This window comes from Pipistrellus hanaki, assembly GCF_964339955.1.
Source record: "Pipistrellus hanaki genome assembly, chromosome: 5".
Lineage (NCBI taxonomy): Eukaryota > Metazoa > Chordata > Mammalia > Chiroptera > Vespertilionidae > Pipistrellus > Pipistrellus hanaki.
Window position 1 is genome coordinate 73,818,004 of NC_140507.1, and position 12,614 is coordinate 73,830,617.

Genomic DNA, 12,614 nt, shown 5'->3' on the forward strand with positions numbered 1-12,614 from the left:
GAACACCCCCTACTAGGGATGTGCCTGCAACCAAGGTACATACCCTTAACTAGAATCAAACCTGGGACCCTTCTGTCTGCAGGCTGACACTCTATCCACTGAACCAAACCGGTCAGGGACAACTTTTTGTTCTTTTTGCCCCCTGAAGAATTGGGTGATGCCCACCCACACTGGTGAGAGTGGGTCTCCTTTACTCATCGACTGAACCAAATGCTAAGCTCTTCCAGAAACACTCTGTGGACACACTCAGGAACAGTGTTTTACCAGTTCTCCCGGCATCCCTCAGTGCAGCCAAATGGACACTTGGAATTAACCATCACAAGTCCATTCTTGTCAATTTGACATCCATACACATCTCCTTCAACCAGAACCTCCCAATAAAGACACTAACAAGGACAAAGTCTGCCCAACACAATACAGCCATCCTGTGTACAACAACTACAACAACAACAAAAATGCACTACCCCTCCCCAGGAGAGAAGATAAAGTCCTAGAACAATGTTTACTCTTCGAAATGTCCCATCACTTCAATACCAATGATTAATTTAAGAGTCTGCTGTGTGTGTGTGTGTGTGTGTGTGTGTGTGTGTGGTTATTGGTGGTGGTGGAACCCTTGGGAGTGCTTAGGTTATGAGGGTAAAGCCCTCAGGAATGGGATAAGTGCTCGTACACCAGAGGCCCAGAGAGCTTGCTGGCTCCCTTCTCCTTGTGAGGACAGAGCAAGAAGACTGTGACCCAGAGGAGGGCCCTTGCTTGACCATGCTGGCACCTTGATCTTAGATTTCCAGCCTCCAGAGCTGTGAGGAATAAATGTCTATTGTTTATAAGCCACCCAGGCTGTGGTATTTTGTCACAGCAGCCTGACAGGACTGATACAAAGGGTTAGGGTTTTGACCAATGGATTTGGAGGGGGGCGGGGAGGGGCACACAATTCAGTCCAAAGCGCTGTATATTATGTAACACCTCCCCCCAAAAAACAGAGGCTTAATAATGAGGACGGTCGTCTCTCTCTTACCTGAAAGATGTCAGTGTGGCCTCATGCTCCAGTGTGGCTGCTGCGCACTCTGCTGGCCAGCCAAACAAGTGAGGAACCTAGGCAGGAAGGAAGGAGCTAGGCATGCATTCAGCAGCCGGTCACACCACTTTCTCCAACTTCCAACACAAAGCTGTCTTCACTTGGGGTTCTACTGAGGATGCCATATTCATAGAGAATAAATAGATCATAAATCTTAAAGATTTGTCTTCATTTTAGCTTATGGATACCCTAAAGTTCAATTTAGAATTAAACACATGTTTACCATTTATTCACACACAACGTTTTTTGTTTCACAGGCACTACCCGTTGGGTCTTTGGGTGGGGTCTTCAACCTTTACTCCTTGTCACAGATTGGGGTTCTTCTCATCAATCAACAGAAGGTGAGTCACTTGACCTGGGAAGAATGACCTTCAGTGATCTTTGTCCCAAGCAGGGGTTTTATTAAATGTCACACACTTGGATTTTCATATCTTAAATCTGTTTAGCTTTTTTAAAAAATCCTCACCTGCGGATATTTTCCAATTGATTTTTAGAAACAGTGGAAGAGAGAGGGAAAGACAGAGAAATATTGCTGTGAGAGAAACACATTGATTGGTTGTCTCCTGCACGCAGCCCTGGCAGAGCCTGAACCGAGGTACATGCCCTTAACCAGAATTGAACCAAGACCCCTCAGTCCACCAACGTTCTATCCACTGGGCCAAACTGGCTAGGACTGAAATCCATCTAGCTTTTCTTTCACCTATCCGTCTACCTAGCAGTCCATCCATTCACACATAAATCCATTCATCCATCCATTTACCTACCTTTCATCCAGAAACCCATTCATCCACACAACCTCCCTCTCTCCCCCCATTTAAACTGCATTAGAAGATAAAATAGCAAATCGGAAAGTGATTAAGTATAGTCAGAACCTGGTATTGCAAAAATTGTGAACCGAGCCGAAACCGGTTTGGCTCAGTGGATAGAGCGTCGGCCTGCAGACTGAAAGGCCCCAGGTTCGATGTCAAGGGCATGTACCCTGGTTGCAGGCACATCCCCAGTAGGGGGTGTGCAAGAGGCAGCTGATGATGCTTCTCTCTCATCGATGTTTCTAACTCTCTATCCCTCTCTCTTCCTCTCTGTAAAAAATCAATAAAATATTTATTTTTTTTAAAAATTGTGAACCGACTGTGCAGCTCTGAAGTTTGAGGAAGACCCACTCTCAGTAAGCCTCAGGAGCTTGGGGTGATGTCATATAGCTGAAAGCCCCACCCTCTAACGTGAGATTGGTCCAGCCCCACCCAGGGTCCCCTCATTGGCATAAGGAGCTGACCTATTTACAGAAGCACTCCCACTACCCAGAAAATGCCAAGAGGTTAGTGGCCGAGGAGTCCAGCTTCTGGTTGCCGCCTATGGGTGATGTGATTCACAGGCCTGACCACAGGCCATTAGGAAGCGTCACCTGTCAGGCTCTCGGGGATGCTCCCTCCCCGGCCAGACTTAGGGCAGGCTGATGCTCTGCAGGCTCTGAAGGACTTGCAGTTGCCTCAGGCCCCTGTGGGCCGGCCTTCATTCCTAGGACTTGAGCTTCAGGAGCCTCCCTAGGGAAGAAAGAGGAGAAGACCTCGCGGACACTTCCCTCTGACTCAGCACTCAGTACCTCTCCCCTGGCTGCCAGCCCTAGGCCCTCCCCCCTCCCCGCACCGGGCTTATCAGTCTTCAGGCGCCTTTTGTGGGGCTCCTGGCGGGAGCAGTGGGAGGAACCCCTCACCTGCATCGATCCAGCAGACCCTCCCCTGGCTGCCCTTCCGAGGGCTGATTCTGTCCTTTGGCCTGTTCTCTGGGTGACCCCACTGCAGGAAGCAGTTAGAACTCGTCAAGGCTTGCCTTGTTGCCATCATTGGCTTCACCTACACGGGCAGCTCAGCTGAGCAATTCTAATACCTGGGGACTGAGGCCAGCCAGTTCACACCCTGGGAGGAGCTGGGAGATGAGAACTCACACTCACTGTCCCTTAGGCACCTCCTGCAGGTGGGCCTGGCGGGTGTCCACAGTGAGGGGAGGCTCAGTGGATAGAGCGTTGGCCTGCGGACTGAAAGGTCCCAGGTTTGATTCCAGTTTCTAGCTTTCTATCCCTCTCTCTTCCCCTCTGTAAAAACTTGATAAAATATATTTTTAAAATAATAATAAAATAAAAATCGCATCCTTATATAGTGCTATAGTGCTTTCATAAAGAGCAAGTAAGAGAAAACTTACCGAAACCGGTTTGGCTCAGTGGATAGAGTGTCGGCCTGCGGACTGAAAGGCCCCAGGTTCGATTCCAGTCAAGGGCATGTATCTTGGTTGCGGGCACATCCCAGTAGGGAGTGTGCAAGAGGCAGCTGATCCATGATTCTCTCTCATTGTTTCTAACTCTCTATCCCTCTCTCTTCCTCTCTGTAAAAAATTAACAAAAATATATTTTAAAAAAATTCTTAAACTGTCCATTTAAAAAAAGAGAGAGAACTTGGACAACCATACCAAACAATTCAGACTGGACGCCGGAGCCGGCCCTAAAGAGTCACAAGGTGCGAGTGGCTTGATGAAGGAGGCTGTGGGGTGTGCACACAGGTGGGTTGGAGGAGAGAAAGGAACTTGAGTAATAACTCAGGAGCAAGGGCGCCAGCTGGGCCTGCCAGAGACTGAGGGAGAGCAGGTACCTCATCTTGCACTGGGGACATCTCCGGTGGACAGTTCTTCGTTGTGAGAATCTGTCCTGTGCACTGCGGGGTGCGGGGCCCCCACTCACCATGCCAGGAGCACCCCCAGTGAGACAACCACAGTCATCCCCAGACGTGCCAGGTGCCCTCCGGGGGCAGAACCATCCCCTGCTGAGAGCTGCTGGGACAGTTAAGCAAGTTTGAAGAAAGTTTGAATATTGAAGCAGGAGGACATCCACCTGCTGCCGCTCTGTAATCACGGATGTGGAATGTCTTTCTCAGGCCAAGTTTAAGTACTCGGAACACCCTCTGCACCACAGCTTTGGGCTGCCCTTTGACTACAATAGTACTCTTGATGTCATCATCGCCCCCGGCCAGAAAGGCATCCTGATCTTCTGGTCTGAGAAGAGCCTGCTCGTGTCCCGGAATTCAGGTGAGCATCCAGGTCCCCCTCCAGGTGGGGAAGCACACACCATTGTTTCTTCTCTCCCCATTCTCACTTTGTCGCCTGTTATGCCAAGTGCTGAGGTCCCAGAGTACCTCCAGGTACGGTTCTTGGATTCTCAAAGAAAGAACCCAGAGGGCAGGCCGTGGGAGAGGTGGGTTTATCAGGTCTTACACGCGGTCCAGCGAACGCCACACCACCTGCCGCCAGTGGAGTTGAGCGGCCACATCCCATCCGGCCTGCAGATGGGCGACTACCTATTGTTTGCAGCCACCCAGACTCGCCCAACACGGGGTTTTATGAAGAACAGAAAGCAAAGGAAACCAGGCCATGCAGGGCAAGGGGGATGCTTTTTAGCATTAGCTGTGTGAACCCAGAACGGCTAGCTGTTTCTTTAACTGAGGAGCTGGCCAGGCTCCCAAAGCCTCATGGTCCACTTACTGATGGCCTTCCATGGTGTTCCCAGGGGGGAAGAGGGGAGCTGGTTCCCATGGGAAGGGGCCATGTTCCCATTTACCACACACCTCCTAACTGCATCTCCCCCTCCCCCTCCCCTGCCTCGTGGGACCTTCAGGGACACACAGGCAGCAGGTTCTGAAAGTCACCAGATCTGAGGGCAGAGGTCCACGCCTTCAGTCCAGGAACTGCAGACCTTGTTTTGAGGCTGAGGTTAGGGATTCTAGGAGGTGAGCCAGGACCACTCACTTGAGCTTCCCGTGGGCGAGAAAGGAATGGAAGCGGCCCAGCTCCTGTGGGTGGCCTAGTGAGGGATCCTGGGAGGGCCCAGGCCCTGGAGCTCCAGCCCGCCAGTTGGCATAGCCGAGGAGCAAAAGGCAGCCCTCCCTGAAGAGGCGCTGTCAGGAGCCTCTGGGCACAGGTGTGGCTGCGAGAGCGCCCACAATCACAGCCAGCTCCCCAGCGTCAGTCAGGCTACCTGAGCCCCGTGTTCCCCAGCGTGCAAGAGAGGGGCTCGGGCTGTCCGTCTGAGAGCTTTCCAGAAACAAAGCGCTCTTTTTCCTAATGCTTGTTGCCTGAGCACGCGTTCTGTGGCGGGCAAGCTTCCAGGCGGTGAAGCAGCTTCCTTAAGCCTAAGGCCCTTCCGGAGGGTGTTTTACAACATTGCACCTCAGTATTATGTTTTTGTTGTTGAATCTTTATCATTTCACCAGTGGACTCCCCCTTCCAACACGTGCCCAGGTCTCATGATCCTGCCCTGTTGTCTCGTAGGTCAGCTCGTCTTCCCTGTCCAGGTGCAAGAAAAACCTGGCACCTTGTATCCTTCCGTCTTTGATGCCGGCATCACCATCCACGCTGTGGCTGCAAGTGCGTGTCCAGCCAGCGGGTAGCTTTCTAGCCGAACTGTCCCTGTAGGTCCTTGGTCATTTTTTAACTGGGCTGTTTGCCTTTTTTATCGTTGAGTTGCAAGTGTTTTTTATATATTCTAGATGCAAGGCCCTTATAAAAAATAGGCTCTGCAAATATTTTCTCCCAGTCAATGGCTTGTCTTGCCACTCCTTTAAAAGAAATTATTAAGTACACATCGTTTTCCATGTCTAGAATCTTTCATATTTTCTAAAGAATAATATTCAAATTCCCAACAATGGCATTCAGGTATGTATATCTTGTATCTCATCTGACTGCCCACCACTGCCCTAAGGGATCCCTTTTGTCCACTTAACCCCATGGTTCTCAACCTGGGGACTCTGGCCGATATATGGAGATGGTTGTCATGATTTTGGGGGGGCGGGGGGGGGCGGGGCTTATGCCTGGTATCATCCAACATCACAGGATGCACAGGACAGCCCCCACCACACAAAAAACAATGGAGCTTAGGTTGAGAAACCCTCAGTAACATTAGTCTGGTCCTTCCTCTACAAACACCTCCCTTTTCTACACCAGAAGCTTTTTTCAAGGCTCAGCTTAAGACTTGCTTCTTCTGAAAACTTCCTTAGCTGTTTTATCGTTATTATTGTTGTTAATCCTCACCCAAGGATGTATTTTCCACTGATTTTTTAAGGGAGGGAAGGAGAGAGGGAAAGAGAGAGAGAGAGAGAGGGGGAGAGAGAGGGAGAGAGAGGGAGGTGAGAAGGGAGGAGGGAGAGAGAGAGAGGGAGAGAGAGGGAGGTGAGGAGGGAGGAAGGGAGGGAGGGAAGTAGAGAGAGAGAGAGAGAGAGAGAGAGAGAGGGAGAAAGAAACATGGATGTGAGAGAGACATATCGATTGGCTGCCTCCTACATGTGTCCTGATCAGGGCCGGGGTTCGAACCTGCAACCCTGGTACATGACCTGACTGAGAATCAAACCTTTAACCCTTCAGTGTGGAGCCGACTCTCTAACCACTTAGCAACACTGGCCAGGACTCCTTGGTTGCTTTTTTTCAATTAGCAATAATCAGATAAACTTCATTGGCTACAATACTGCCACTGTGCAAAACTCCTTGGTTGCTTTTTTTAAATAAAAAAAAGAATAAAAATATACATTGGATCAGATTACCCCCTTTCATAAAATCCCTTAACGGTGTCCTGTGTTTCCTTGGAACTTTGTACATGCAGAAGATCAGAAACAGCCTCAATGTTCATCAGTGGAGAACTGGTTAAGTAACTTAGAGTTCACTGAGGCTCCAGAATATCAACCAGCCAACGACATCCGTGTATACAAAAGGGAAGGAAAAAAAATTAAGTTACAAAGCAGCTTGGAGGGTTCCAGAATATGATCCCGGTATATGCAACTATCAGAAAAGATGTTTACTAAAACGTTAACAATGGTTACCTGTCAGGGCTCAGTAACCCTCGCCTGCGGGTCAAATTTGGCCCATACCTTGTTTTATAGGAACAGATCTACTTTCAGAGTTGAATACTTTTTTTTTAAACCCTCACCTGAGTATATGTTTATTGATTTTTGAGAGAGAGAAAGACAGGGAGGGGGGGGGGTAAGAGATAAACAGTCATTGGTTGCCTCTTATACGTGTCCCGACCAAACCCACAACCTAGGTATGTTCCCTGATCAAGAATCGAACCTGCAACCTGTTTGTGCATGGGACGATGCTTCAATCAACTGAGCTACTGGCAAGGGCAGAGTTGAATACTTTTTTTTTTTTTTAAATATATTTTATTGATTTTTTACAGAGAGAAAGAGGGGAATAGAGAGCTAGAAACATCGATGAGAGAGAATCATCGATCAGCTGCCTCCTGCACACCCCCTACTGGGGATGTGCCCGCAACCAAGGTACATGCCCTTGACTGGAATCGAACCCCGGACCCTTCAGTCCACAGGCCAATGCTCTATCCACTGAGCCAAACCGGTTTCGGCCAGAGTTGAATACTTTTAATAGACATGACATAACCAGAGAGCAAAAACTATCTGCCATCTGGTTCTTTACAGAAGTTTGTTGAGCCCAGTCTAGATGATGGAATTCGGGGTAATTAAAAAAAAAAACACACAAAAAAAAAACACTTTATATTTTAAATATTTTTATCTATTAAAACAAGTTCATTTCTTTTCTTCTAAAATATACTTTATTGATTTCAGAGAGGAAAGGAGAGGGAGAGAGAAACATCAATGATGAGAATCATTGATTGGCTGCCCCTGCACACCCCCCACCAGGGATGGAGCCCACAACCTGGGCATGTGCCCTTGACTGGAATTGAACCTGGGACCCTTCAGTCTGCAGGCTGATGCTTTATCCACTGAGCAAAACCAGCTAGGATGAAAAAAGCCTCATTTCAGTGTCCTGTCTTATTTGTTTTTTTCTAGATGAGAACGAACTGGCAGTTTTAACTCGGGAGGATAATGTGTATTATGGCAGCCTGGGAATCCTGACAAATTTCATAGTCAAAGTACGTAAAATCAAAGTTAGGGTTATTCCCGGCTTTGTTCTCAAACTTCCAATATTCTTTTTGTTGTTTTGTTAATCTTTGCCCAAAGATATTTTTCTTTTCTTTTTTTCTTTTTTTTTTTTTTAAATATATTTTATTGATTTTGTACAGAGAGGAAGGGAGAGAGATAGAGAGCCAGAAACATTGATGAGAGAGAGTCATCGATCAGCTGCCTCTTGCACACCCCCTACTGGGGATATGCCCGCAACCAAGGTACATGCCCTTGACCGGAATCGAACCCGGGACCCTTCAGTCCCCAAGCCGACGCTCTATCCACGGAGCCAAACCGGTCCCGGCGTGAAGATATTTTTCTACTGATTTTTAGAGAGAGTGGAAGAGAGAGGGAAAGACAGAGAGAAACATCGGTGTGAGAGACAACGATTGGTTGCCTCCTGCATGAGCCAGACCAGGGCTGGGGAGGAGCCTGTAACCAAGGTATGTGCCCTTGACCGAAATCGAACCCGGGACCCTTTGGTCTGCAGGCCAATGCTCTGCCCTCTCAGCCAAACTGGCTAGGGCTCCAGTACTCTTACTGGAGGCTAGAAATTGCTTTAATCATTTAAAATAGTAACAGTATTTTAATATCAGAAACAATAACAATAATTTTAATTAATATCAATATTAACATTAACTTAGTAGCAATAGTAATTTTTATAGTTATTAAAATAATAGCAACGACAGCTAAAACTTACTGAGCACTTAGAATATGGCAGGTGCGGGTCTAACCATCTTCTGACTGTTAACCTCACTTAACCTTGACCATCATCTTAAGAAGTAAACTCTTCAGTTGTTCCCATTGGACAGATGGTCAAACCAAGGTGCAGAGAGGTAAAGTCATTTATCCGTGGGTTCAGAGGTATGGAGTGGTGATGCTGGAATATCTCACAGTATCTTGTACATTTTGCTTACCTAATTTTATTTCATCCTCACAACAACCCTGGGAAGGTGTCAATATCATTCAGCTTTTACAGGGAGAAACTGGAGTTCAAGTCCCTCTCTCTCCGAAGGTCCCGTAACTTCTTCGAAACTGAGCCAGAAAAGTCCCCCAGCTGTGCCGACTGCTACTTCAGTGTTTTTCCTGTTACATCTACAGCCACCCTATTTCCTGACAGTTGACTGACAGTGGAGTTAGGACAGGATCACTGGTGTGGGGCATTAGCACCAGAACTGTCTCTTTGAAGCCTTAACCCTGACATTCTGATGGCCAGCGTTTTCTGGGGAGAGATCCTGTGGCTTTTCCAACTCCCCAAGCAGGTGCATGACCTATTAAGAAATCCCTCCCAGCTGAAACCGGTTTGGCTCAATGGATAGAGCATCGGCTTGGGGACTGAAAAGTCCCGGGTTCGATTCCGGTCAAGAGCATATACCTTGGTTGCGGGCATATCCCCAGTAGGGTGTGTGCAAGAGGCAGCTGATCGATGACTCTCTCTCATCAATGTTTCTAACTCTCTATCTCTTTCCCTTCCTCCCTGTACAAAATCAATAAAATATATTTTAAAAAAAGAAAAAAAAGAAATCCCTCCCAGCTGAAGTCAGTTTGGCTCAGTGGATAGAGCATCGGCCTGCGGACTCAAGGATCCAAGGTTCGATTCCGGTCAAGGGCACATACGCAGTCAGGGGTGTGCAGGAGGCAGTTGGTCTATGTTTCTCTCTCATCGATGTTTCTAGCTCTCTATTCCTCTCCCTTCCTCTCTGTAAAAAATCAATAACATTTATTTTTTTAAAAAAAGAAATCCCCCCAATCAGTTTGACTCAGTGGATAGAGCGTCAGCCTGCGGATTTAAGGGTCCCAGGTTCGATTCTGGTTAAGGGCATGTGCCTTGATTGCAGGTACATTCCCAGTGGTGTTCTGCAGGAGGCAGCTGATTAATGTTTCTCTCTCATCCATTGATGTTTCTAACTCTCTATCCCTCTCTCTTCCTCTCTGTAAAAGATCAATAAATATAAAAAAGAAAAAATAAATAAAAAGAAAAAAATTCCGCAGGCAGCCTCTCTGATAGGAAACACAGTTTCCATGATTAAACACAAGGAATGAGTAAAACTTGGGAAGGTATCTCAACAAAGTGTACCTATAATTTTGCTGTTTGTTTGTTTGTTTGGTCTACCTTCTTTAAACCCAAATCTTTTTTTTAAAAAATATATTTTATTGATTTTACACAGAGAGGAATTGAGAGGGATAGAGAGTTAGAAACGTCGATGAGAGAGAAACATCGACCAGCTGCCTCTTGCACACCCCCAATGGGGATGTGCCCGCAACCCAGGTACATGCCCTTGACCAGAATCGAACCCGGGACCCTTCAGTCCGCAGGCCCATGCTCTATCCGCTGAGCCAAACCGGTTCCGGCTAAACCCAAATCTTAAGACAAAATTTAAATCCTCATAAAAGAATTAGAATGAACTGATTTCAGAATCACTTTTTTTTTTTCCCTCCAGTTACCGCACCAAAACATCTGGTCCCAACAGGCAGCCATGATGTTCAGTGCCCTGGGGATACTTGAAATCGTGACCCCAATTCCTGACTCGGAGTTTCCAGCTTTTGATTTCCTGAAGTGCTGGGTGAATATCCAGGCAGTTCTCATGGACCCTCAACTCAAAGTTGACGTCTGCAAAGTATGTGATCATAACTGTTTAGCTCCATATTCAAGACACTTAAAACCCCCCCACAAATCCCAGAGACCCAGGGTTGGGCATCTATATCTGGCAACCACATGTCGAGCTCCAAGTAGGGTTGGCTGCCTAAACTTCACATAACAACTAGATCGGACAGCCAGCCACCACTGCCCCAAAGGCTGGCACCCACATCTTGTTGGTAGTTCCTGTTCATTCTTTCATATAGAGACGTATTTCACTTTTAGTAGGTGCTCTTTGTAACAAAGAAGTCAACAAACCCTCAAATTGCTCGGAAGAGAAGAAAGTAGGAGATTTGGTTGTCAGGACCACAAGGCTTGGCTCCACAGAAACTTACCTGGAGCCCCCAGGGAGGGAGATTCATTTGGGCTCAGGCTATCCCTGAGCCATGGGGGGTCAGCCTTGACCTCTGTCAAGCAGACTAATTAAAGAGAGGAAAGTCATAGAAATAGAGGAATATGCACATATCGATTTGGACTCATTATTCTGCAAGTGATGGAAAATCCAAACAAATGGCCTTAAACCAGAAAGGCAATTATTGACTCTAGGACCAAAACATCCAAAGGGGGAGACTTCAGGTGAGGCTTGATCTGGTGTCTGATGTCATGCCACCAGGAGCCGGCTTCTTTCCACCTCTCCACTCTGCCTGCCGGGATGTTTCATGCTTTCTCATATCATGGCAGCAAGCTGTAGCCCACCCTGAAGACCTGGCATCCTCATGCTGTACCCAGGCAAGAAAGGGGGTCTCTAGTCCTAGCTGGTTAGGCTCAGTGGATAGAGCATTGGCCTGAGGACTAAAGAGTCCCAGGTTTGAATAAGAATATGTATTTAAAAAAGGAAAATGAGCCGAGACCGGTTTGGCTCAATGGATAGAGCGTCGGCTTGGGGACTGAAGGGTCCCGGGTTCGATTCCGGTCAAGGGCATGTACCTTGGTTGCAGGCATATCCCCAGTAGGGGGTGTGCAAGAGGCAGCTGATCGATGACTCTCTCTCATCGATGTTTCTAACTCTCTATCTCTCTCCCTTCCTCTCTGTACAAAATCAATAAAATATATTTTAAAAAAAATAAAATAAAAAAAAAATAAAAAAGGAAGGAAGAAGGAAGGAAGGAAGGCAGGCAAAGGAAGGAAGGAAGGAAGGAAGGAAGGAAGGAAGGAAGGAAGGAAGGAAGGAAGGAAAGAAGAAAGAAAGAGAAAGAAAGAAAGAAAGAAAGAAAAGAAAGAAAGAAAGAAAGAAAGTCTCATCAGAGCCCTGGAGAAGCCAAGAGAAAGGCCAGCATGTCTCCCACATCTCATTGGCTCATGGGAGATGACATAACCATTCATGAACCAATCACAAGGTTAGGATGAGCCAATCAGAATTCACTCCTAGAGACAGTGGTGCAGTCAGTTCACCCACCAGGCCACATATCCAAGGATGTGCAAGAGGGTGATTTGCCAAAGGAAACTCAGGATAGTCCCAAAGGAAACAGGGGATACACTCAGGAAGGGGGAGTAGCTGCTGGAGAGAAATAGTAAAATGTCTTCTTTAGGCTCCCAGAATCCATCTTTGTAGTCCCTAGAAATCACATGGTCAGAAATACAAGAAAGGCCGAAACCGGTTTGGCTCAGTGGATAGAGCATCGGCCTGGGGACTATAAGGTCCCAGGTTCGATTCCGGTCAAGGGCATGTACCTTGGTTGCAGGCACATCTCCAGTAGGGGGTGTGCAAGAGGCAGCTGATTGATGATTCTCTCTCATCGAAGTTTCTAACTCTCTGTCCCTCTCTCTTTCTCTCTGTAAAAAAATCAATAAAATATATTTTAAAATATTTATTAAAAAAAATACAAGAAAATTTTTTCTAACTTCATGTTTAAAGTTTTTTCCACTTTTAATGAAACATTTGTTAAAATTTTATTCATTGATTTTAGAGAGGAGAGGAGAGAGAGAGAGAGAGAGAGAGAGAGAGAGAGAG

The 12,614-nt window shown here is 47.0% G+C and overlaps 1 protein-coding gene across 1 annotated transcript in view; it reads left to right on the forward strand.

Moving 5' to 3' along the window:
- The window catches only part of CATSPERD (cation channel sperm associated auxiliary subunit delta), a gene marked incomplete at its 3' end in the record, with an annotated part of 45,090 nt that overhangs the window by 16,357 nt on the left and 16,119 nt on the right, over positions 1-12,614 (forward strand). Inside the window, exons 8-12 of the mRNA XM_084885346.1 lie at positions 1,333-1,416; positions 3,997-4,147; positions 5,387-5,482; positions 7,912-7,994; positions 10,467-10,643. Coding sequence (XP_084741472.1) covers positions 1,333-1,416; positions 3,997-4,147; positions 5,387-5,482; positions 7,912-7,994; positions 10,467-10,643 — 591 coding nt within the window. The remainder of the gene's footprint in view (positions 1-1,332; positions 1,417-3,996; positions 4,148-5,386; positions 5,483-7,911; positions 7,995-10,466; positions 10,644-12,614) is intronic.